The sequence below is a fragment of the Corvus moneduloides genome, chromosome 11, assembly GCF_009650955.1.
Source record: "Corvus moneduloides isolate bCorMon1 chromosome 11, bCorMon1.pri, whole genome shotgun sequence".
Classification (NCBI taxonomy): Eukaryota; Metazoa; Chordata; class Aves; order Passeriformes; family Corvidae; genus Corvus; species Corvus moneduloides.
The window spans coordinates 8,473,857-8,500,325 of record NC_045486.1 but is presented as its reverse complement, the minus strand read 5'-3'; the positions used below and the strand labels follow the sequence as shown (position 1 = coordinate 8,500,325).

At 39.7% G+C, this 26,469-nt stretch overlaps 1 protein-coding gene across 2 annotated transcripts in view; it reads left to right on the top strand.

The window, feature by feature from the left end:
- The window catches only part of PTPRG (protein tyrosine phosphatase receptor type G), a 402,551-nt gene that overhangs the window by 189,372 nt on the left and 186,710 nt on the right, over nt 1-26,469 (top strand). Inside the window, exons 2-3 of one of the 2 annotated variants that reach the window (XM_032121375.1) lie at nt 13,247-13,355; nt 24,740-24,919. In XM_032121375.1, the coding sequence (XP_031977266.1) occupies nt 13,247-13,355; nt 24,740-24,919 (289 nt within the window). The remainder of the gene's footprint in view (nt 1-13,246; nt 13,356-24,739; nt 24,920-26,469) is intronic. The other variant, XM_032121374.1, reaches the window with a different exon arrangement.

Here is a 26,469-nt window from a genome sequence, read left to right as displayed (position 1 = left end):
GAACTACCCATCATCTTCTGCATTCCTGTGTCACATTTCCAGGTGTTCCTTCCCAGCTTTGAAAGGCTTCCTTTTCTGCCAAAGTCTTCTGGCTCTGTTCCTTGTTGTCTACCAGCTGTGTGGTCTGCCCTTGTTGGTCCTGCACCCCAGATGTTTTATTTCTTTTTCCTTTAAAGAGAAGGACATCATTGCTGCCTTAAGAGCAGTACTGTTCCTGCAGCCTCTCCCTGTATGGGGAATCTTAAATAGGAGTCTTCAGCCAGGCTGGAGACCTTGGTTGACCGCTGACAGGGAGCTTTAGTGGTGCTCTGCTGGCTTGGCTGTGGTGGCAGACTGCCACAAGAATTACCTGGGCTCAAAATGTCAAGGAAATTTATTCAGTTTCAATTAATCTGCAAAAATACTTTAGGAGCTTATGTGAGAATCAGAATCTGATGTCGTAAAAGGATTTCACATGATGAGACTCTCAATGCAATAAAATGTCAGAAATCCTCCCTATTACTAAGGAATGTAGATGCCTGTGTTAAATTGGAAGGGCAGGAGGCATGGACAGTCATTCTGTCATTGATGTCCAGGACTGCGAGGAGGGAGAAACTGGGCCACCTTCTTTGACAATACCTAGATGTCAAATGAACTCCTCTGGGTCACTTCACTACCCTCTGAGTATATTTCCGAGAATTGAGAACCCTGATTTGGGTGTAATAGAGTTTAGGATTGTTTAAGAACAGGAGGCTTGACTGGGTATGGGATCAGTTTCATCTTGTTTCCCCAACAGCATGTTAGTATTTTCCTCTAGTTAATATTTAAGTAGCCTGGTGATTGTTTCTAAGGAGATGAGATCAAACTACTGGTAATGTTAGTGAGGAACAGAAAGACAGTGCACCAGAGTAATTTCTTTCAGGTTGTTTTTATTGGAAATCATTATTATATATGTTTCACTGTAAAGCATGCAGGGAACTTTGCAGCTAATGATAATTTTGCACTCGTTACTTACTGTAGATCTTTTAATTTGTGTGTTGCTTGGATGCCCTTATTGATACTGAGTTATCATAGTAGAAACCTGTGCATTTTTGGTGCTGGGGCTCATGTTTTGAGATGAGGGGAAAGGCTCTGGCTGTTCTGTAGCTGGTTGGAGAAGGCTGTGGCTGGGTCAATGGGAACAAGGAGTGCAGCGTCCTCAGAGTGCAGCACATGTGGTTTCCTACTCTGCTTTCCTTCCAGAATCCCTGACTTTCGTGGATGTTTTTGCTGGGATTATTTTTTCCTTTTTTTTTAAACACTAAGGCGGTTAAAATGAATCCATTGTAATCCATGTAGCAAAGCTGTGCAAGTTCCTCATAATGCCTGTTGGGTTGTTTTTTGAATGAAGATCCCTAATCTGTTATCTGCCTCTGTCTTTAGAATAAATTTTTATAGCTGGGATTATCTCCTCCCTGGGTAGTTGTGTCATAGTTCATTTTTGAGGCAGTGGCCAAACAGCAAAATAAGGGAGAGGAGGTTGGAGGTGGGAAATGCATTGGATCAGCCCCAAAAGAAGAATAGCATTTATTCATGCTGAAATGTAAGCAAGCAAAAAAAAATTCAGATAAACAAAGCATTTCTTTGAAGCATGTTCTTACTTCTTTTCCAAAATACAACTCCACTGCGAAATTAGGTGTTTCTTCAGAAGAGAAAAATAAAGTATTTATTTTAAGGCTGATCAAAGTGAACATGTTAACTTTCCAAATTTTTTTTTTAGCTGAAAATACTCCACATATTAGACTAGATTGAATTAGTTTCAGACTGGCCTTTTTAAACAAAGCCCACGGACTAACTTGTGTGTATCCATGGCAAATCCTGCTACCTTTGTCTTCCAATGAAAATAAAGTAACATTTAAAATGGAAGAAAGAAGTTCAAGGTGAATGGTACAGTGTGGGATAGAGGGATTCAGCAATCCCATGTTACTAATTGCAGATCAGGAGGAGGTGGTTTTGGTAGCAGGGTGGAAATATTACAGTCAAAGGGAGCCATCTGTTCCCCTTTTAGCAGGAGGGTTGCAAGAAATGCCTGAAATAAGGCATCAGTCACTGTCTGCCAGTGGGTGATGGAGGCTGTGGTTAGTGATGAGAACTAGCCTTGGCAGAACTGCCCTGCAGAATTTGTTGGCATTTCTTCCACCTCTGAACCTGCCTGTTTGCAGGGAGTAACAGCACTCTGTTTAGGAAAGGCTCGTGTACAGGAGGAAATTGTTCTATTAATTGCCATTAAGGTTTTAAAAAAGTTCTACCACCGTGATCCAGGAAGCCGGATGGTATTCAGTAATTTTAGACTGCCCTGGAGAGGCGTCTCCAAGAACAGAAGCCAGGAATAATTAGATTTATAGACAACTTTTTTCCCCTTTCTTCTTAGTTATGCTACAAGTACAGTAAAAGTTTTATAGACTTCATAAACCTGACTGGCACATACCTTTGCCCCAACCTGAAGGATCAGTGTATATTACAATGCTGGGCAGTGATCAATAGTACAGTAACAGCACTCACAAAAGGTTTAAGACCCAAAAGATGCACTAATGAGAGAGCACATTTTGCATCTTGAATATGAATTATTCTCCTGCAGCCTGAGTGCTGGAGAAGGGGAACTTTTCTATTCACTTGTTCTTGCATCATGTCAGACACGAGAACTGAGGACTGACTTTCACTGAAAAACTGATGAAAAACTTCTTTTGAGGATGTTTTCAGTATAGTGGGATTACACTGTTAGTGGGTGAATTCAGGTCAGGCTGTATTCAGTCCCCAGTTTGAATGTTTCACTAAACTTTTGGAAGCTGACTTTCCAAAAAATCCCTTCACTATGGATACCTGAAGGTAGGAACCTCCGTCTGTGATCTTTGAGCAGTGTGGGGCTAGATCCAAACTTTCCGTGTGTACCAATAGTAGTAACCCTTTTGACAGGACATGTCCCTCTTCTGTACAACAGGTATGTGGCATGGCATTGGTTGAATTTTTGGGAAATTTCTTCCAAGATGTCAAGTTGTGTGACAGGGATAATCCAGCCACTGGCAGTGGCGCAGTATGATGGAATAGTCAGGTTTTGAATATTGTCTTGTGCTGAGATATTTATTTGCAAGTTTAATAGAAGATTCTTACCAGAAGAAGGTTATTTTAAAATGCTATGAAAATGTTTAAGTAATTGTCAAGATAAGAATTTGCTTTGTTGCAACCAAACGATTTTGTAAAACATTTTTGAAAAGGATTTTGAACTTCTTAGCTAGCAGGTTGTTTCAACTTTATCTTATTCCATACTAGGAGGGACAGTTTCACAGACACCTTGTGGGTGTTATTTTGTTTTGATTTGTTTGTTTTAATTGAAGTGCTACAGACTGCCTCTTTTTTTTTGTTTGTTTTCCTTGCTGAAAAATATTAAACTAAATGTTAAGAGTAACACACAAGCTGCTCATTTCACAAAACTCCATGGCTGAAAAAGATTCTCAAAAGTGAGCTTATTTCTATTTGTGGAAAATACCTATTTTCCTTTGGTATTTGAATATCAAATCTGAAGGAAGCTTAAGGCTTGCTTTCAGCATATTGTTGTCTTCTGGGCAGCAAGCTGTTATCAGCATAGGTATTTCCTCTTTAGATCCTGTGGTCTTGCATGTACTGCACAGTCTTTGGAGAGCAAAATGAGGAGTTAGCAGAGTTATTTGATGCCTCTGCCATCTGCTCTAATTTTCACTTTTCTGATTCTTTTATTTTCTTTTCTACCAAGAAAAAATGAAATTTTTAATGGTAGTTCCAAATATACTGAGAGTTCTCCTTGCTGTTAACTCTGGAGTGTGTTTGGGACAGACTTCCATGTATCATCTCTTTCTTGTTTTGTCCCTCATGGATTTCCCTATTGAACTGCACATCTTTTTCACTTCGCTGGTAAACTGTTTCCAGTAAAGACATTCACTTAGATTAACAGTCGAACCCATCCTGATGTTCACAGGAGATATTTTGCAGGTTTTATGGTGGCTGAAGATAGTTTGTCTACTAAAGGGTAGATGCAGAGTAAATGGCTTTCTGTATATTTTTACCTTTGATTTATTTCCAGCAGCTTTGCTAATATGGACAGCCTGCAGAAATATGTATGTGGCTATGAACAGGCTTGGTGGATATCTAAAATTTAAACAATTTTCTAAGCATGTGCCAGGAATGAATGTGAAAACACCAAATTTGCCTGGATCCTTCACAGAGCCGTTAAGAAAACACTTTTGTCTGCAAAACTGGGAATTAAATGAGGTTTGCAGTCTTCTTAGCCCCATTTGGCTTATGTGATATATGGATGTAAAACAGGCCTATATAATGCATGCATACATGTACAATATATACACGTGCACATAAACATTTACAGTGTGCATTAAACTTCTGATTGATTTAGGCTTCAGAGAGAAGCCCAGGCTATGGATTTTTCAATGCTTCTCACAGTAGTATTTCTCCTTTTGTGTGGGAGGAAATAGCCACTGTAAAAGCAAGACTCCACTGGAATAATTAAAAGCAATTAGGTCAGTATGTTTATAAGTAGTCTAACAAAGTGTCTACTGAAAAATAATCAGTGAAATTGTGGTAGTTCTGCAGGGGAACCTGTGAGGAGAATGAATACACAGGGGAGCACCAGTCAGCAAGATGTGCAGTCCTCTAGCACTTAGCAAATCAGCTGACAAAGGGAGCTTTGAAAGAAAATCAATGTAGGTAAAAAGAATGCACTTACCAGAGCTTGATTAATGATGCAAATATATTGCTGGGAAAACAAAGGTTATCACACAGCTGTTTCGGAGGTGGTGGCTGTCCCCAGAACAGTTGTGTGTGCTGGGGTCTGTCCTGCAGTGCAGGACATGCACAGAGCACACCCTCAGTTACCTGCCCAGGTTCGGGATTGTGCACCCTTGGGTATCCAAGGGTTTTCATAAGGAGTGCATGAATGATATCTAAGAAAAGAAAACCAATTTTCAAACAGTTTAAATCTGCAATTACTGGGCTGTACACCCACCTGGGGAGGTGTTTGCAGTGTACAGCTCAAAAAGACTGAAACCCTGCAGCCTTATGGCCTTTACAGCAGCAGGAAAATTAGAAGCTGCAGGATTAGGCACACAGCCCATATAGGAGATCCTGTGTATGTTTACATCCTTTCTTCAGTTCTTCACTAGTCTTCAAACTGTAGTGGGTTTTGTTTGTTTGTTTTTTTAAACCTGGTTCTCAAGAGTTTTGTGACCCTTAGAGTTTGTTATTGTAGCAAGGAAATTATGCTGCTTTTTTTTTTTTTATGAGCAGTAAATGTTAAATAGATTGAATTTTAATGTTTACTATGGTCCCACAGGTAGATAAAACCATTAGCTAATGACCATAATGATGAACAGATTTTACTTAAATTCGGAATACTTGATCTGCTATGCTATTAATGGTGATCCTGTTAAAAAAAAAAATTCTATAAACGTAATGGACTGAGTGTGATTAGTGCAAGCAATATGAAGTTGAAAGTGATATAATCTGTTTGGACTGCAATTTACTTCTGTGCAAGTGTAGATGCTGAATCTAGCTAGGAAAGCTTCCTAGTTTGTAAAAGCAGAATAGCACATTACCTTACATTTATCTCTTCCTTTGGAATATTCTTCCCTTAAGTTTATCTGGGTGATAGAAAGGGATTAGTAATTGTCACAGAATGATCTTCCAGAATTTGAAATTCATAGTTTTGTACATCAGAGGTTTGGGGTTTTTTTCATTGCAGGGATTTTAAAATCTACATCAAAAATATTTTAACGATATTTAAGGTATATATATTTATGCCTTTTCATATATCATCACAGGGGAAATCTCCAACATTTCATTTTTCTTGAAAATTGTTTTTAATTGATAAAAATATATGCGAGCTTTATAAAACAGAAAAGCCAACTACTTGTGTGGTGTCAGCTCCCAAAAACTGCTCAGAGAGATCTTGTTCACATGAGTTTCAGAGTTCCAAAAAACATATTTATGTACTTCCATGTGGGACAGAACCTTGGGCCATGCTTGTGAGGCTATTCTGGTTACAGATGCTGCAGAAAAACAAGAGTGCTGTAGATCTGGGCTTGATGCATTGGCACTTAGAAGACCCTCCCTGATCACTTAGGCTTGGAATGCCAGAATGCTGCAAATCTCACCTGCTCACACAAAGTGAGGATTTGCAAAAGACCCTCTGTGCCACTAAAATCTCATTTAAATCTTTTTGTGTGGTGCTTGGGGCTGGATGCAGCCTTCACTGCTGTTGTAGGCTTCCTCTGTGCTGTTGAGGGAGCCGGAACAAGGAACCTGGGTCTTAGGGGCCTTCCAGGGTCCCCATTAACATCTGGAATTGCACATGTAAGGAAATTGCAAGCCCATAGAGGCTCTGGAGAACAGATGGAGCATGTTCCCATAGTTAAAGAGGTATCATTATCTTGAAATACAGTCAAATGAAATAAAAACCGGCCCAAAAGTCTTTTATTGTTTCTAACCTCGGCTGTCCTGACATTATTTGTTTCATAGCTATGATTTATGAGAGAATGAGGTGATAAACGTATCACCAAATTGGTTGTACTTTATGTGGGTGCTGCAGATCCCACCCAGATGCTGAGGATAAATCCAAAGGAATTTTCCTTTTATGTTTTTTAGCATTAGTGAACCTGGGTGCTGTTTGGGACAGGAGTCGTTGGGGCACTCTGTTAAAGCTTTATGTTCTTGTGACATTGGTGAGGGAAGCTCTCGGCTCTGAGATGAGGCTGCAGTGATTACCCACATCCTTGGAAGCCTGCAAGGGAGGACTGACTTGGCCCTGTCTTGTACCTTGCAGACTCCAAAGCATGCAGCTGTTTACCACTTGAAGATGTGTTGTGTCATGTGAATCTGGCAAAAAAACCCTGTTAGTGTGGGAACATGGACCCTTTCATCCTGAACTGTGGCAGAGCTGAAATGGGAGCATTTCAGTGTGAAGCCTTTCCTAGCTCAGTGCTTTCATTCAGATTTTATTTGTGTATCAGTTAAGAAGGTACCTTTTAAGAGACTCTTTAAATATCCTTGTGAAGAAGTACAGACTGCTTATGAGGGTTGAAAATTTTTCAGTCTCTGGTAATCCTCTCTAATGTCACCAAAATGTCCTAGAACTCCTACAGGCACTGGGAATCCCTTTAGGATCTGTGTCGGATGGGCAGCCACAGGAGCAGAGATACTGCTTCTCTGTAAATGTTTGCATGTGTAACCTGGCAAAGAAAGTTCAGGACATTCAGCTGTAAGGACTCCTGTGTTAAAAACTGAATTAATATATTGTCATACAGATTAGAATGGAAAAACACACAGCCAGATCTCTAATGTCTTCTCTTTACTGTGCACATTGAATAGCAATTATTTTATGAAGATAGTACATGGTAAATTTTTATAAACAAAACAGGCAACCAGTAAGACCACAGTGAATAAATAACTGTAATATCGAAGCCCTGTTTTAGAATAACGTACAATTGCATTCCTCGCTATTATCAATACTTCTTTTTTCGTTTCACAGAGAGTTATACCACTATTGGTGTTCAGTTCCAGTGGGATGACACTGGATGTATTCTGGCTAAATTTTTTGTTTAATATCAAGGTAGTATTCTTGTTCCATGCATAAAAGTCAATAATCTCTAAATATAGATCTTTTTTGGGTATAGTAATTACTGCTTCTTCACCAACTGTAAGAGCAATTAAGCCCCAACTAATGAGCAGTTTTCTACACTGTAGTTATAATGCTCTATCTTAATAATACACTTATCTCATCAAATAGCTTTCTTCCTTTGAAAAAGAAGTGTCTAAATTCATTACATGTTTTACAGCGACTGGTCAGAAGAGCTTTATCCTTTTAAGGTAGTTTTAGTTTCTTTCAGTTCTCAGGTACATCTGGTTCTCTTTACATTTTTTACCCTCTTTAATTTGTCTTCTCTGGCTACTACAGGACATAAACTTGCTTTACCTGTAGGGCTGGAGCTGGGACTTCGATCTGAAATAATGACTTAATGCCAGGCAAGGGAGATGTCCTGCTCTGAGGGCAGATACCTGTAAAGCGTGAATTTCATTCTTAGCCTTTTAATCTAATAAATTTTGAGAACTGGCTTTTGGTAGGTTGGGAGATTTTTTGCATTCCTTTTTCTAATAATTTAAACTACCATATTTTGAGACATCTGAAGCAGTAGCTACCAAAGTAGAAAGGAGCCCTGCACTGTATGGTTCAGTGGGGAGCAGCTTGGAATAGAAATGGCCCAAAGGGGTGAGGCAGCACTGCCAGGTCTGGGAGTTTTGGTCTTGGTCTCAGAGTATTTGTTGTTTTCCTTTAAGTCACAGCTGCTGGAGTCTTCTAATGAGAGGAAAATTCACCAGCTTCCATGTAAAAAGCAGTGGTTATGGGAGAGGAACTTGAAAGTCTGTTCCAAGTATTGCTGACTGGGGGGAAAAATCACATTAAAAGACCTGCTAGAACACTTTGGTCATATTTTTATAATTAAAGATCATCTTTTGGAGATGAAATGCATAATAGGATTGGGAATGCTGTAAACAGAGAGGCAATTTCCCCATCCAAGGTGATGCTATTTTCTTCCCAATGTGTGGCTGCAGCCCCTGTGCAGGACCATAGCTCTGTGTGACATATGGGCTGAGAGGAAAAGCCCCTGCAGGGGTAGTTTTAACACACAGTATTTTTTTTTAGGTTGGTTTGTTTCTTTGTTTGTTTTCATTTTAGAAGCAAACACATCCTTTCATATGGGTTGAGAAAATTTATCCTAGTGCATTGTTGAACCATGTTTCCACAATCGTAGTCAGGGCTAAATCAAGGTAGAGATGTGAGAGAAATTGAAGTAAATCCTATGGTTACTTAGTTTTCCTTTTAAAAATTCTTCACAGTTTAGAACTGAATTTGTAGAAGCATTATTAAATAAACTCTGTCTGTGGCATGTTTGCTTTAGGACCTTGTTTAGCAAAGCACTTAAGTAAATACATAATGTGAAGCCCATGAATGATATTATATCTGTGCAATGGATAAAGCACACAAGTGAGTGCTCAGTGTCCAAGATATGAGGAGCCCTTGAACTGGAACTATTCACACAATTAAACATTTGCTGAAAAGACATTGGATTATTTAGCTATTTAAAGTAAAGCATGTGCTTAAGTACTTTTTTGAATCAGAGCCTATAAAAAGAAATATTCCCCAAAATATCTGAATGCTGAAAATGGAAACTAATCTCTAGTAAACTGATATTGTGTGGCTACACGAGTGAGCTAAAGCTGGGTGCGAGACCACTGTTGGCTGGGTCAGCTCTTTGCATCTTACATCCAAGCTCCAAGCTGCAGGCTTTGCTTAGGAGTCTATGTGCTGGCTGCCTGGGGTGAGTAAAACAGAAGTCTATTCTAGGGCAATAAATCCACAGCTTAGTTTGCAAGTCATCATACCAGGAGCATTATGCTACATGATATGCATGCTTTAAAATGCTAGGCTTCTCTGAACCACTTAATCGAGGCATAAACTGGAGCTGTGAGGTAAACTCTGGAGGCTGTGAGTAAAGATCAATAAGATGTGTCTCAATAACTCTTAAATTAATAAACTTCTACTACTGATTTACTAGCTTCTCTGTGTTAGTGGAGTTATAAGTGGTTACATCCAGAATTTACTTCAGAATAAGCCCTGCCTGCTTTTTTGCAACTGTGAAAACCTGAGAAGACCAGTGAGACCAGAAGTAAAAGACAGCTAGTATCAGTCACTGATAGTTAAAAGGAGACATAAAAGCATTGATGCAACCATTCTCACAAAGTTTTACTATTTGCATCAGCTTCCATCCCTTAGAAAATAATCTCCTCCCAAAAGTGTGCACCAGGTTGTGTTTCTGAGAGCAGGGGCTTGTACAGGACATTGCAACTGAGGAAGACACAGCACTTGCTGTATGTGCTTCAAAAGCAGTCATTAAAAAAAAGCCTGGAAAAGATACAAATAAATCTGGTTTTAAGAAAAAACCCCACCACCTTTTTTATTGCTAGATATTATGAAGTATATAGGCGTCATCTAGAGTGTAGGTGTCACCCCCCCATTCTGAGATAAATAGCAATCCATGGATTTTCATTGTTTTGCTTATAAGACAATGTAAGTGGCTCCAAGCCAAGCACTGAAGGGTGTTAGGCCCTTGGACACCTGAGTAGAATCCATGTGTTTTAGCCCAGCTTCTGGTATTGATGGGTTTGGATTTTTTTATTATTTCCCCTGGCATTAGATTCTTTTTCGTATTTGTCAGTAAAGTCGGGTACTCTGGAGTACTGCCAGGATCAGTTGCTCAAAGGGAATGAGACCGACCAAAACAAATTAGGGGAGATTGAAAAGAGATAGTAATTTTAAGGTACTCATTTACCTTCTGGCTCATGGACCTTTTATTTGTGTGTGTGTTTCCAAATTTTCCTCTGAAACCACAGAGCCTGGAAAGTTTCTAGTTTAAAATGCTGGACATAAGTCATTCTCATGAAGCCAAGACTTCAGTCTCTTGAGTCCACCAATTATGGCCTTAATAAAGTCATTAAATTTCTTAAGACATGCTCTGTAATTAGGAAGGTTGGGTTTAATTATATCTTTTGGTCCTTGTTCCCAAATACTGCTTCTGCGATTGCCTTAAAATACTTGGAATACTCCTAACTTTTTCCTATACATTTGTACTAGAAAGAAATGCTAGTCATGGATTGAAGTCTATTTTGTATTTTACTTTGAGCAAAATAAAACCAGGAAGTCAGTCTGCTCCTCAAAAGGCTCCTCCTGGATTCAGTGTAAGGTCATAGATACCACAGGAATACAGACAAGTGCAACGGTGCATTGTTCAGCATAGTAGGAATTGATCTTGTCGTCACAGTAAGCCAGTTGGCATCTGGATTTTTGTAGATGAAACTATTAAGGGTTGACCTGAAGGAAAAAACCCCAAACTTTGTTGAATATTTGTGTGTGGTACTTAGGCTGGATCTGTTGATCTGTTTCCCCCCTCCATTGCTTTTTGGATGCTGCAAGCCCATTGACAAATTCCATCAGAGCTGAAAGAAGATTTCTAGACTTTTGGAGGATATCTGTGATTTAGGAGAGACAGGATTCCTTTCTTTATACATCTCTAATCCAAGGAATATCCTCTGATTAAGGCAGTGGAGGGCTCTGTTTGGGTCTATTCAGTGTTCTGAATAGAATCTCCAGCCTGGCTGGCTTCTCTGAACGATAGTTCTGGGCAGTGTGTGACCTTCCCTCAGGAGAAAAGTTGTTCAGCACAACTGCCTTTACTGATCAAGACTCTCTTCAAGTGTCTGAATTGAGAAGTCTGCATCTCCATCAAGGGAAGATGCTGTGTCCTGAAGGTTGCTTGCATTCTGCCGCTGGAGGGCAAATAAGGACTGGGCTGGACACCTGGTGAGCTGGTATAAGAAGTAAGCTGCAGATTGAAACTTGGAGAGCAATTAAACATGGGAACAACCTTTAAAAAACATAATGAAAAAGCCACACACAAAGACTACTCAAGGAGTTCTTCAGTACTTAATACCTTTCTGAACAGAGTGAAAACTGTTTTTAAGGCTCTGAGAGGTGACTTTATGAAGTGTAGTGACTCATGCTTGTCATGTCAGTATGTGTTATCCAACTGTTTCTTCTGGCATAAAAACCTGTTAGTTTTTACTGATATTGTGTGGAAAACCAAACAAAACCTGACATTCCTTCTCCTTCAACAAAGCAAGCTTCAACAGCCTTTTGGAAATATAACAAGGGTTTCCTTGATCAAGTGAACTGTTTACAGACCTAGGTAACTATCAAGGATGCCAGGGGTTAAGTGAGATAATTTATTTTTGATGAAAATCAGAAAAAACAAAATCTGGTTTCTATTCTGTGCATTAATATGCCAGGTAAGCAACTGGAAATACTGTTCAAGGAACATCTAGTTTGTAAATGAATAAGGATTTCGGGCCTGGAGTAGAGAATCTGTACAAACTATGCAGTGAAGGCTGCTCTGATGGAGTGTGTGGTTTTGCATAACAGGTGAACAGAAAATGATGGGTATGACAGGAGCTATATTTAAATGAGCCAAGTTGAAAGCAGTGCAGGAATAGAGGAAAATGATAATACACAAATCACAGTGAGTTCTGTCCTCCGCAGATCTATTTCTTTTGTTACAAGCAAAAATTGCTGTGATGGAACATGAGAAACTAACTTTTGTGACCGAGTGAGTCGAAACAACAGTCTGAATTTGGCAAAGGTACATGCCTTGTGGCATGTGAAGGGGAAAGAAACAAATGTCTTCTGGAAAAAACTGAGCAAAAGAACAGTTTCATTTTCCAGGACTTCAGAAGGATTTTTAAGGATTTTTTTCCTTATGTAGAAGGAAACTTAAAGGTCACAATTTCCAGTGTTTTAGGTCAATACAGTCATAGAATTTCTGAACAAGAACTTCTCATGAAAGGTCAAAGTTGAGATGAAAAATACTGTGAATGGGTCTTTATCCAACCAAGTTTCTGGGTTTTTGTCAAGCACTTTTGCATATATTCTGGAGTTTCAGCTACAATTGGCTTAAAGGAAGGACCAGGAGAGTATAGAGCAAGTGATGTTGTTCTGTACAGCACTGGCTGGACTGCAGCAGTGTGGTGTGAGGATCCCATGCTTCCCAGCCTCTGGTACTAGAAAAATATTGTGGTGATTAAAATCATAGTTTAGGGCATGTTCAAATCAGAGGAGAGCCCCACAAGGTTGTGATATCTTTATATTCTTGAGGGAAAGTCCTGGTGTTATCAAACTCAGTGCCAATCTTGTCACATCAGTGACACCAGTCTGCACTGGGGTCAGCCCAGCATCCCTGCACTGCTTCCATCCTAAGTCACCATCTCTTTGTACCTTAACATGCAGCAGTATGTTACAGCAGTAACTTTACTCCAGTTTTACTTCTTGATATTACTCAGATAGCTTAAGTATTTTGTGTTCCTCAGTGGAGTCATTAGGTGGGGCATACAATAAATTTCATTTTTTTATTTAGGGAGTTTTCCCTGCCATTACTTAAAAGCATTCATGCTTTAAATAGCAGTTAACCTTTTTTAAAAAGTTGCTGTAAAAGTCAAAATGTGCTGTTCTTCCATACTTCCAGACACCTGTAATCTCAGCTATGCTGCATTGAAATGAATCTCCTATTTGCTTTGTTTGGGTTTTTTTCCCATTTTCTTTTATACCATGTGAATCCCGTGTCTGTCCTTGTTACATCAGGCTTCCACAAGGGCCACACAGGTTGATCTCCAAGTTCGTCCTTTCAGTGAGCATCCACTGCTTGCCAGTTTTCCCCCTGAAGAAATTTCCTACATGTTGAGCAAAAGTGGTAAGAATTATACATTTTTTTGTTACCTCTCAAGAAGCTCCTGTTGGGATGGGCCGTGTGCTGTCTGTTAGCATTGTATTGGAAAGAGCTGCATTTTCCCTGAGTAGAGCTTTGTTATGAAGTTCATTTGACTGAAAATATTTTGCATGCTTAACTACCTGCTGGTGAATTTTTCTATGCCAAGTAATGTGTCAGGAGCTAGCGGAGCATAGTAAGTTAATTACTTGTGTGCATACTGTGAAGGAAAAGCAAACAGCAAGGCACCGGTGATACGAAGAATGAGACTTCATTTCAGTCACCAGAGATTGTGTTGTTAATGAATCCATTCAATCAGCAGGGAATTGGTAATGTAGATAAGCCCAGGTATGGCTTTGTACTGATAGGAAGATTAGTCCCTCAACCAAAATATTGCTTTTAGTGAGAGTTTACTAATATTGAATAGTTTTTCAAAAGCGCCGGTGAGATAAAGTAACAGCCTGAATAATCATGGCTGTCTTGAAAAGACATGATGATGATGATGATGGTCTTCTAATGTGCTCTGCAAACACCATATAAAACCAATATCTTACAGATTTCACACTTAAGTGATACATGCCAGATTCCATTTTAGGGTATATGTCACCATGGGCTGCCCAAACACTGCTGTGACTAAAGAGCACAGGGAGGTGTGTTCAGAGCTGGCTGCTGCCTTCGCCACACTGGACAGGGAGGGGTGTAGAAACACCTGCCTTGCTTCCAAGCATCCTTGGTGGCAGCAAGGGAAGATGCTCCCATAGGAGGCAACGGGAGCTGTGGGAGCTGCAGGCAGTGAGGTGGAGGAACAGGTGATGCCCTTACATTGCCCTGGGAAAAATTCATCCTGGGAACAGCTGCACCCTAAAGCCTGCAAGCTGCACTCTGGGTTGACCTTCCCTAAATGAATGGTTCATGCAGTGCTGGAGGAAAGAACTTTTATCCCAGCTAGGGTATCTTTTGGGGTTTTTTATTTAACTCAGTGTTTGAATGTGCACCACAGGTACTGTGGGAGTGAATCTCCTGCAGCACTCACTCCGACTCCATCCATCACAGCAGGTCTTCGCTGCCAGCGCTCTGCAGCAGCTGGTTTTCCCCCACAGCAGCTGCTCAGGTGTTTGTGTGCATTTCACTGCCAAAGGGAAGTGCTGGCAGGAGGGAAGGGGCTCTGCCTGTCCTGGCTGGGCAAGGCTCTGGGGCAGGAGAGGGGCTGCTGCCAGTGCCCTCCTCCAGCACTGACTGGTTACTACCTAAAACTAATCTGGAGAGAAGGGGTACAAGTGAATAAGATCCACATTAGGAACATTAGGTCCTTTTCACGACTGGTTTGTTGGGTTTTTTTGCTTTGTTTAGTTTTTTGAGGGATTTTTTGGTGGGTTTGTTTGTTTTTTCCTAACTCTGGACTTTCCTATTTGGAAAACTAAAGCTGGTTTGGAATAGTTTAAGCCATTTAGTGTAACATACTGAAAAAGACAGATATAGAACAAAAATGAGAAAACCGGTTGTAAATGTTCTCTGTTAGCCTCAGAAACAGTGCCTTCTGATGGAGTACCTCAGGCTGGACACTATGGCTGCTTATTGTCGACCTATTCATTCCTCTTAAATTAATGGTAGAAACATAGACTGAATGTTAATAGAAGTTGAGGCCAGGGTTCACGATGTGTCATTACATAGAAGCTGGCAATCTCCCAGAAACTCTCCCGGGAGCTATTTTACTGGTGCATATTAGTGAAAAGGACAGCTGGATTGAGAAGACTGTTGGAACAGAGATGCCATTAAGAACTTAGTTGGGCAAAAGTTGATTTTCACCTAAAAAGGAAATACCATGGTAAAGCCAGTATTTGTCAAGATTTGATGAGTGATTTGGGGGACTGCAGTGTTTTCTGTGATGTAATTACACTGTAAGGTCCCAATCTGGTGGCTGTCTCTGGTCGGGTTAGGATCAACAAGGGGTTTTGAAAAGCTGAGGGTGACATGTTTCAACAACAGATAATTTTATCTTCCTGGCTTTATTTTTTAAATCCATCCTCTGCTTAGAACACTTCTGTTTTTTGTAAATGTTAAACCTGAGCAAAAGCAACAAGTGAGAATCATTTTTGTAGTAGGTTTCTTTTGAAATGATGAGTACTTTTCAGCAGTGCCTCTGGATAGGCTTTATTGATATCAGCCCTCCCTCCCTTTATTCCCTTTCTGTATTGCTCTGTGCTCTCTGTGGGTGTTTTATTAACTTGCATCCTGCAAAAATTCAATAAAAATATACAATTTTTTCCTGTCTTTCCTCCTATTTTCTTTTTTTTTTTCATTCTGGCTTTCAGAGACAGAGCTCTGGGGAGGGCTTCTTTGGTTAGTTACAAGGAACAGATGGGAATCAAGAAAAGGTACTTTCTGTTCCTGTACCCACCCAAATTGGAGGTAATTAAGTTACAGTGAGGCATCATTTACGTTAGCAGTTTCTTTGGTGAGATCAAGCCTATTAAGAGTACGTGTGAGAAGTAATAGGATTCAACTCTGGTGCTTTGAGAAATAACTGGAACTGGTTTTTTTCTAAATGTGTTTGCAGGCGCCAGGGTGTGTAGTGGGACAGTTGAGTCCTGCACAGCTTTTTGTTTCCGTTGCTCTCTTCAAGTTCTGAGCAATCCTTGCAGCTGCTCTGATAAGACAGGTGAACTTAAAAAGAAAGGGAGTGAAATGGAGCGTGCAGCTCCTGGTCGTAGGAAGAAGACAGAGAAGCAAGATGGGAATTTTAGATTTCCTGACGTAAATGTCATGGCTTATTACTGTCACTGTCATTCAGTGTTCATGTTTGAGCCCCTGGGCAGGTTCAGCAGCACAGGAACATTGATGCTTCAGCAGGGTCTCATTCAAGCCCTCAAACAACCCATGATCTCTGGTTTAAAAACCACAAAAGGTTTCCTGAGCCCATCACGTCTGTTTCTGCAGGTTTTCTTCTTGCCTCACTACTCCTGCAGCCTGAGGTCTGTCCCACAGTTTCAGCTCAGCTAATGCTCCCAAGCTGCTGCCCAGTTTCAACTCCAGATCCTGTGGGAAATTTCACCTGTAGTATGGTGGTAAGGTCACAGGCACAGAGTGGCAAGCTGGCTGCTTGTCTTCTGGCTTTTGCCTGTTTTGGGTTTCGGCAAGGGTGGCTGTAACTAGCACCAAGCCAAATTCAGGTCCTCTTCCTTCTTTTTCTTTTAATGAAATCTCATGAAGCCCCCAAAGCCTCCATCTGCATCCAACAAAAAGTTTCTTGCCCAGTTTCTTCATCTTGTTTGCTCAGATTTATTTTCTCAGAGCTTTGTTCATGCTGTGCTTTGTCCTTGGAGTAGCACAGATGGAACTACAGTTTACATCAACATTATATGAGCTTGTGCTTTTTCATATGTTTAATTCTATGAAACACCAGACTCATTTCTTCTTTCATCTTTGCTCTCTGGAAGAAATGGCGTTTCTTTTCTTTCTCATGGGAAGGTTGATCACCTTTCTGGTGTGTTAGTGCCAGCTCTGGAAGATGGCCTTGGAGAAGAAAGCATGAAGCAAGGTGTTACAGAGAAGGGGAGCTTAGCCCAGGGGGCTGCATCTGTTCAAGTTTGAGATGTTTTGTACTGTGTTTGTCTTACATTGTTCAGTTTAAGCTTTTTGAGGCAGCAGCTGCTTACTAGTGAGGTTTGGAAGAATGGAGCCTCTCTTCCTTTTGCTGCATTGAAGCACTACATCAATATAAATATCCCTCCTGTGAAGGTCCATCATTATACAGCTGTTGCCCTGTAAATGAAAAAAAGGATAGTGGAAAAGGGAGACCCTTCTCCAGAGAAACTTGTCCTGGATGTGATCTCTTCAAGGCACCCATTCCCTGTCCAGGCACCCATTACTGAAATATATGTCTTCCTCCCAACAACACAAAGTACTCTCACTGAGCTGCTGCATTGATTCATAATACATCTCCAATCTGTAATTTCCATTGGGATTTATGCTTTTTAAAATTACATTTAGGAAAAAATCTATTTTTACGTCTATCTCTAGTCTTCATGGGGCTTTACTGAACTAGTGTAGGAATAGAAGAAATGTAATTTACGATGCCTTCATATAAATTAATCTCCTGTTTTTTCCTTATATTGTAAGTTATCACCTCATTTATTATATGCAGCTCAGGGTGAGCAGTTTTTAAAAGGCCTCTGACAGTTATGAAATGAATGGTGTGAGATGTCAGGTACATTTATTAAAAATGTTGAAAATTATAAAAAACAGAGGATGTAGATATACATTGTCTCAAGTCACTTGCCACCAGCAGGCACTTGCAATACCACAATTTATCCTCCCACTCAGTGAGTTCTGCATAATGATTTCATTGATATTGTTGTGCTCTGTGCTCAGTATAAATAATTTTGAAATTTTAGTTATAAAATTCAACAGGTCATTAGGCAAGTCTGTCTAGAGTTTATTGTGTGAGACACCCCTGAAAAAGCCCCAAACTATTTTGCCAGCACAGCTAAACTTAGTACCATTTTCACTTTTGTGTGGTGGTAAATTATTCAGCTCACAAATGCTAAAACTCAAAATGTTTATGGAAAAAGCTTGTTTTAGTAATTACACTTATTCCACTTTTTTGTGAGCTGCCTGCAACATTAGTCTTAAGGTCCTGGTGTTACCTAGTGTTGGATATTTATCATACGTTTTTGCCACTGGCAGGTTGATAGGTACAGTGTGAGCTTCATACAAGATTCATGGCAGCTTCATAGTTTTTTGAGGAACAAAACTGGTATGCAGAAAGTCTGTATATGGGGGGGGGGGGGGGGGGATATATATTAAAAAAACACCGTGTTTGTGACTGTGTAATAGAGAATAGTTCACTAAGGAATACAAAGGTTGAAAAGATACATTAAAAATTTCACCAAAGGTAATTGAAGGTTAGGAAGTTTAATTAAAGAATCCAGCAATAACTGTAGCATCTGTGGATATGAAAGTTTAAGGAGAACATGCACGTCACTCTGTCTTTCAGTTTAAAAGCTGCAGACATTATAAGATAGTTTATATTTAGATTTAAAGCCTTTCTTTGCATCTGCCACTTTTTGGCAGTGTGACAGTATCACTGACACAAGCAGTTTTGAAGATCCGCTTTCCTTCCACAGCCCCATGGCTGGGCAGTGCTGTAGCTGTAGCTGTAGAGGCATCAGTGCTTCTGTGCTGCTCCTGGTGGTGGCTCAAAGGTTATCTAAATCCAACTGCTTTTTGTTCCATCTTCCTGTATTCTGTTTGTTCCAACAAGTTAAGATATGCCTTATCAGAGGTTGTTCTTGGGGAAAGTTTCTTTCAGATTTTTTGACTTCTCAGAACACTGTCCCAGGGTGTTTATGCCTCTCCCATGCCTTGCACACCCTCCCTGTGTTGAGCTTGCAGGTTGGGTAATGCTTAGACCTGTTTGGGTCTCAGCAAGCTCTTCAGGATCCTGCTCTTGGTATTCGGTCTCATTTTTCAAGCAGTAATTGGAATTTTCTGCAAGCACGAGTGTCTCATGTTAAACAGAGTAATGATAGAGAATAATAAAATGAAAAGCCCTTTTTCCCCAGGGCAGGAAATCTTTGTTCAAAGCAGCACTGTGAACTCTTAACTACAGGCTCTCCGTCTCCATCGCTTTGATTTTGGTATGCCATCATTTTAGAGCAAGACAGTATAATTTCAGCAACTTTTCCCCCTAATATAATGATTTAACAACCTGGTTGCTTTCTTTGCAATGGGAAGACCCCTGAAAGATGCTACTGATTTTTATCAAGGCTTTCAGGGATTTTTATACCTTTACCTCTGCAGCCTCATGCTAAATCAATCAGCAAGGGATATGTCATTCAGATAATTACTTTCAGCCTTGTATCTAAATGCAGTCTTTAGGTTTCATCCTAGAGATTTCACTTCTGCTTCCCAGGAGGGGATTGGAGGTGAGAGGAGAAGGTAAAAAGAGGCTGATTTTTCAGCCAGTCTGGATCTGCAGTGTGTGCCTTGCCTCCTGTCACTACTTACCTGGCATAAGCACCTTCTCCAGGGCCTTCCTGGACTTACTGATACAGCTCCTTTTAAATGGCAGTGATGATGAAATCTTACGGCATCAAGTAACGGCTTCAGGTTTTTTGGTCCCAGATAACCGAGAGGAGCCCCAGGATTGAGATTTCTGAAGGATGCTTTCACTTCTGTAGTGAATTTCACTGATATTTGTTTGTTTAAAACAATTTTTTCCTGTTTGAAAATCCAGCCTGATACTGAAGTTCATTACTTTGTAGCTGAGCAAGGGCACCTCTTCCTTGTTCTTTCTCTGTGCGGAAGAAAGGAACTGGTTTTATTTACTGGTGGTGACATTTCAGTGTTTCTTGAGATCTGGCTCATGATGGAGCAGTTCAAGTAGGACAGAGACTTAGAGGCAGAGATTCAGACTGTAGAGGTGCTCAGCTAAATGCTGGAATGGTTGGGCAGGTCGCAGCTGCCGATCCATGGAAAGGGAAATATCTCCATTTATCCAGAGCCTGTAAAATTTGCAGAGGTTCTTATCTGCTGTGGTCCTCGAAGTCTGTAGGCTGCCCCTCCAGAGCTGTGCAAGCAAAGGCTGGGACCTCTGTTTTTATTTGTAGAGGAAATGTTAATTCATTCCATCAGTCCCTATTAACTGGTTGGATTTTGCCCTAAGAGAAATATGGAATTTTCTCCCATATTAAGATGATGGGATAGGATGTCTCCATGAAGTGACCAAGCTAATTGCAGAAATGAGGGGATTTGATTGCTTTGCAATCATGATTACCATTTTCATTCAAAAATGAAAAGTCAAGAGACATTGAGTACAGACAAAGATTTGTCTGAGGTAATTCTGTTAAAAAAAGAATCAAGAACAACAAATAATAAAAAACCTGCAAAATTTAAACCCCTAAACTAGTTCTTTCCATGTCAGGCCTGAGATTTAAAGTCACATCTTTTTAAAAATGTTTACAAAAAAAAAAAAAAAAAAAAAAGTTGATATGTCTACCTCTTTCCCAACTTACGAATGGTGAAAATCACTTTACTCAAAAATTGCTTATGTCTGTTAAACTATATCTGTGTAAAGGTATATGTGTTACACACCAGTTTATATCAGAGTAGCTCATCCATTAATTAAAAAGTTACGTAAAATCAAGGAAATGCCAGTGTTTTTAATAACAGATGTTTTAAGCAAAAGACTGTGGGAGAAAAACAAATATATTTGAACTTTTTTTTTTAAGTGGAAGTTTTTATAAAAGCTTTAATTAGGTTTTGGCAGAATACATTAATGTTTTTCATTAATGAAGACTGCTCATTGCTTTGTACAGTAAAAAGAAGAAAAAAGTAATCTTGGGTTATGTATCAGGAGCAGACAGAGTATTAAAAAACTATTAAAGTTACTGCAGTCATTGACAGAATGATTTTGCATGAGAAAAGAATCTAGGAAGCATCAGGTAATTTCAGACAAGGATGGATGATAACATCTCTGGCCTGAAGTGTGGGTTAAAATGTGTGTGAGACCCCATGTGTTGCTGAGCTCCCTGACCCCAGCTCTCCTTTCAGCCTTGGGAGCCAGTGGCCCTTTTGTCCCTGATTTCAACAGAGAAAAGGTCAAGTCCACAGAGACGTGGCTGCAACCCAAGCACCCCCTGCTCTTGCTGCCATGCATTTGGCTGATCTGGGGTGAATCCAGTCCTCCTGCCCCAGTGTGGGCCTTCAGCTATTGGACCCAAGCCCATGGTTTCCTGGGGGCAGGACACTGGTTTCAATTCCTGAAGATGCCAAACCTTATCAGTTATCATTCTTTCTGTGTTGCCCCTGCATCAAATATTCCAGCTCCATGTTGGGATGTCTGATGTTTACCTTTGCCTGCATATTGTCCCACCATCTCAGTGGACATGTGTATTATTTATTAACACAGTTGTGGGCTCTTAACTTGGTTTCTGAAAACCGAATTATTTATCAGCCTTAAAAGGCCAACTCAAATTCATTCGAAATTTTATTTGATTAAAGCCACCATGCTTACTGTTGGAAAAAATGAAATACAAATAGCAGTAAGTTCCTCTGTTTCAGATGGGTAAATGTCACACACAGAATTACAGGATTTCTTTTTTTAACTAGGTTTAAGGGAAACAGAGTCTTTATTTAGTGTCATGTTTTTATTTAAAAGCATTTATTTAAAGTTCTAAAAAACAAAGAATTCAATAAAGTAAGACAGGTGTAACTGCAAATGATTAATGATATAATTCTCAGTACTTTATAAAGTGTCTAACGCTGAAGAGATTTATACAGTGCAGAATGGCAATTGCGCTTTTATGGAAGGAATAGGTAATCAATATCTGCAAGCTTGGAAAAAGTGTTCTATTTCCTCCTCTAATGATATAGGGTTTTTTTGCAAAGCAAGGATGTCTGGAGCATAAGACACTTGGAAGAAGAATTAATTTGAAATCTGTAGTGGAAGATCAGTTTCAATTAAAACTGCACTTGAATGTCCATGGAAAAACAGGCAGTTGGGCCTGAACCCTTCTGATGGCTGAATCAGTGAATCCCACTGCACTATTCTTGATTACATTTTATAGTTTGTTGAGCCTTTTTTTTTTTCCCTGGGTAGGGGATATAATTTATTTAGTTTGGTTTCAAACTCAAAAGTTTTCGTCTCCCCTTCCTGGCCCACCTTCTCCTTTCCATGCTCATTGTTAAAGCTGAGGCAGCCCCAAATCTGCGCTGCTGGGAATGGAGATGTTGGGGTCATGGCCTCTGTATCTGTCTAGAGCTGCTGCCATAATGGCGTAGGTCATATTGCATGTAGTCATTTACATATCAAAACCTTGTGAAAGAAATGAATGGCAAGCCAACGGTTTATAAAATCCTGGGCTGTTTTTAACTAGCAGGTCTTGAACCTCTAAATCAAAGCTTAAGCCTTATGACTGTAATTTGTGATGTCAGGACTTGGAGTCACAACACCAGCACTAAGTTGAGGTTTTGAATTGCTGAGAGAGTTTCATTGCATTAGATTTTTTTTTCTTTAATAATTCAGCATGAGTATGGAAACATTTTATGCATGGAAACTTACACTCTCACATGAAGAAAGCAGATACTGCCAGGCTTTATTTTGTTAGATTATAGATTTACAAGCAAGTGAAGCTACTGTGTTTATAGAAAGAGAGTTATTGTTATTAAATTAATTCAAGCAAGTTAAATTAATTTAAGGGAAAAAAAGCAGACTTTTTTTTAAAAAATAAACAAAGCCTTCAAAGGTCTGTGTAAAGCTACATTTCAACAAGAGTCAGTTCAGGGACCTAAGTCACTTGAGGTTTTAATTCAACATGGAGGTTGGTTTGTTTACCCTTATGGCTTATTTTATTCATTTTGACAAGGCAGTTTTCACTGCAAACAGGTTGAGAGCTGGCTATACATAAATAAATAAATAAATAAGACAAGATGCATGGAAGAAACTCTACAGTCTCTGTTAAAATAAATCTGCCTACTTTTTAAAAAAGGAAAAATTCCTCATTGGCAGCAGAATACTTAAAAAACAAAAAAAATTGGAGTGCACAGCTCCTTTTGAATGCACAGCTGAAACCACTGTGATAGCCTCTGTGGGCAGAGTGCTTTTGAAAAGCTCACCCCTTGTTTATAATAAAGACAAAAAACAAGAGCTTGCAGGTTTGATAATGTGGAGTGCTAAATATTTAAAGCAAATTCCCAAATTTCTTGGGGTAGATGCAAGGTTATATGTAAAGTAAATATGAATTTCCAATTAACTCACTACAAAACAATTACTAAGAGCATCCTGATTGGAGAAAAATAGCTGTGTTTGAGTGGAAGACATTTGGTTTCCCTGTGTATGGGGTTTTAATAGTTCTGTTCTCCTTGGTTGTGGTACATTGGGAAATAACTGAAAGCAGCTCTTGCTGACAATATAAATTGAACCCTGAGATAAACAAAGCTGATTTTTAACCTGGGCAGATGATGTAAATGATTTTTAGAGGATATTGCAATTTTGCCTAATTGTACTTGAAAGTAAAATTTTCTTATTTCAGTACCAGACAGCATTTGTGTGTGATCAGTATAGCTAAATCTTGCTATTGATTAAGTGTCCTGCATCAGCTCATGAGAAGAGAGCATGAATGCATTTTGCAACTAGACAGATTAAAACCCAGGGGCCAAAGAAATTGGCCTTCCCAACTGCTGGGTTTGGATGGCACTAATAGAAGATATATATGCTTCTCAGATGCAAGGGTAATAAATGCACATTGGTGCATCATTTCCTGCTGTCTTCCTGCTGAATAGACCTACTACTGACTGTGTAGTTCAGAGGTGTGACATCAGGGCTCTCAGGAGAGCAGAGTTCAACTCTGGGTTGTAACTTGGTTTTGGTAGTTGAACCTGGGCAAATTGCTTCCCTTCTCAGCTGTCAATTTCCCTGTCTTTACATGAGAATAATGTAGCTGATTTCTGCTGTAAAGCACTTCAGGAACGGCGGGCAACAAGTGCTTTACAATAAATCTGTGCTGTTATTTCAGGATCTTAAACCACTGTTTGCACTCATAGGAAGAACTCAGTCTCTGTTAGTAGAACTTAAGAGTTGGAGAGGGAGGTCATAAGAAAAATTTGAAATTCATTTTTGATCTTTCTAAGTGTGGTGCTGAGGGTCCCTGGTGTTCTAGTGCATCTAGGGCTGATATGTGGTGTGGATGACAAGGTCTTTGTCTCAGACCTTTTATTTTTCCACATTATTTTAATTGTTCACCAAAACCAGAAAACTCATGTAAGAATAGCAACAAAATAAATTTACAGTGTATTCCTGACAGGTCATTGTGCTGTTTACTTCTTCCAGAGTAATTTTTTTTCCATTGTTGTCTTCTTCAAATTTACTAACATACGTTTAGTTTAATTCTTTCTTTTAATCTTTTCTGGCTTCAAAGCTCCGAAAGAAATGAGTTCATTAATAACGATCATATTATCTAAGCGTAGTATTGCAAGAACACAAGTTAATGTGTGGCTGTTAATATAACTTGTCCATAGTGAAAAGATAAACTATACAGTAATACATTAAGGCTGGAGCTTTAGGGAAGTTCCTGTAGCAACATGGTAATTGATAACATATGCATAAGAGGAGCTTGGGAACTGCAGAGAATTTTATAGAATAGTAGTTTTTTAAAAAGGCCATTGTTCATTACTGCTAGAGGCAAAGTTGGAACACGGCACAAAGCCAAAGGATTTCATTCTCCTCATAAGTTTACAAGTCTTAACCTCTTTCAAATGTGGGAATTGTAACTGTGGTGGAGTTACCTGGGGAGCTTAAGTGCTTTAGCCTCACACTTTATCCAACGCTGTTGAGCCACTGGGATCTTGACATTGGTGTTTTTTAACAGGTACCTATGGTCCTGAGCATTGGGTGACTTCCAGCGAGAAGTGTGGGGGTTCTCACCAGTCTCCCATAGACATCACAGACCACCTGGCCCATGTTGGAGATGAGTATCAAGAGCTGCAGCTGGATGGTTTTGACAATGAATCTTCAAACAAGACTTGGATGAAAAACACAGGAAAAACAGGTATGTTCTCTTCTGCTTGTCTCCATAGCCTGCCGTCAGTCAATTAAAAATTCAAGCCATGTTTCACCCTCCTCCTTTTTCATTGTTCTGTTGCTTGGGTTTTGTGGCGTTTTTTTTAAATGTAATTTTTCAGTAGGAGCCAGCTGCCTCTGCCTCTGCATTCTGTGCAGAGCTAGTTCTGCAGATTGAGTTTAAGGGGCTTCTTTTTAAGGGCTGCTCTTTTTTTTTGGTGGTGGTTTTTTTTTTGTTCTCAGTCTAAACTAATTCTCTCAGTAGTCAGTTATTCCTCAGAATAAAAGGCAGTGTAAGAGTTTCAAGGTGTAACCTTGAATTATCAGCTTTGGGAGGCTGTAACACCTAATCCAAAAGAATGCTGAGATGCAGGGCTCAGGGGGAAGGAAAGGGGAAGTCTTAGAAATTGGAAGATTTTAGAGAAGAAAGAGCAATAACTGCTCAGAGTAGTGGGGGCTTATTAATGTGTTTCTGATATGATTATAGCACAGTGTTCTTCACTGAACTGAATCCTTTTCTGCTCTGTCTGTTCTGGCTTTTAGAGAAAAAAGAGCAGGCACGAGTACTGCTTATTTTTACCAAAACAGTTCAACGAAAGGTCAAGGTTGATTTATATGCAAAGCCACGTGCATTTGATTACTCTTTAATTCTAAAAACGTAAAAAGCAGAAATTATAAGGCCACTCTCTTCATTTGACAAGGTCAAGTATTTTTAGGGAATTGGATTAAACCACTAATTAATTCAATTTTATTTATTTGAAGTATATTTTTATCTTTATTAACATCTGACATGCATCTCTATAGTGCTCTCTGTTCCATGTCCCCTGTTAAGAGGTCTGTTAGCAGCACCCAGGGCATGTACCTGCTCTGGAGTTGGTGGAACAGCTGTGCACACAGTGTGACCTCAGATACACCCATCAGCTCAGGGCACTTCAGATCTGAGCCATGGCCTGGAGTCCAGCAAGCGCCTCAGATCCAGCTCCAGCAGTTCAGGATCTTAGCAGGAGCTATTGCCCCTCAGATTAAATGGAGTGGCAGACTGTGAGCCTGTTTTCTTTCACTGCAAAGCAAATCCAGTTAACATAAACCACCACCAAGCATAGCTGGAGGTTTTGCTGCATTACTGGGGTTTTTTTCCCAGCTTCATTGAGAAGTGCTCCTGTTTGCTTTGAAATCCTGACTTTGTTGTGCTTGGTAGCAGCATGAGGTTCAGGCAAGGTTGAATGCTATGGAAATTTGGTGCTTAATTAATCTACTTGTGTTTTGCACCCTGCCCTTTATGGTCAGAGGGGCTGTTTGTGGTAATCAGTAATAAACATAATTAGACCATGAAAAAGTTATGGTGCTAATCTTCTAAGGAGGATGGATGTTAATGCTGTCCCATACATGTAAGAGTAACATTGCTGCATATATAATAGGAAACCATGTTAGAATCATAGAATCATTTAGGTTGTAAAAGACCTTTAAGAACATCGATTCCAGCCATTAACCCAGCACTGCCAAGGCCACCACTAAACTATGTCCCCATGTGCCACATCT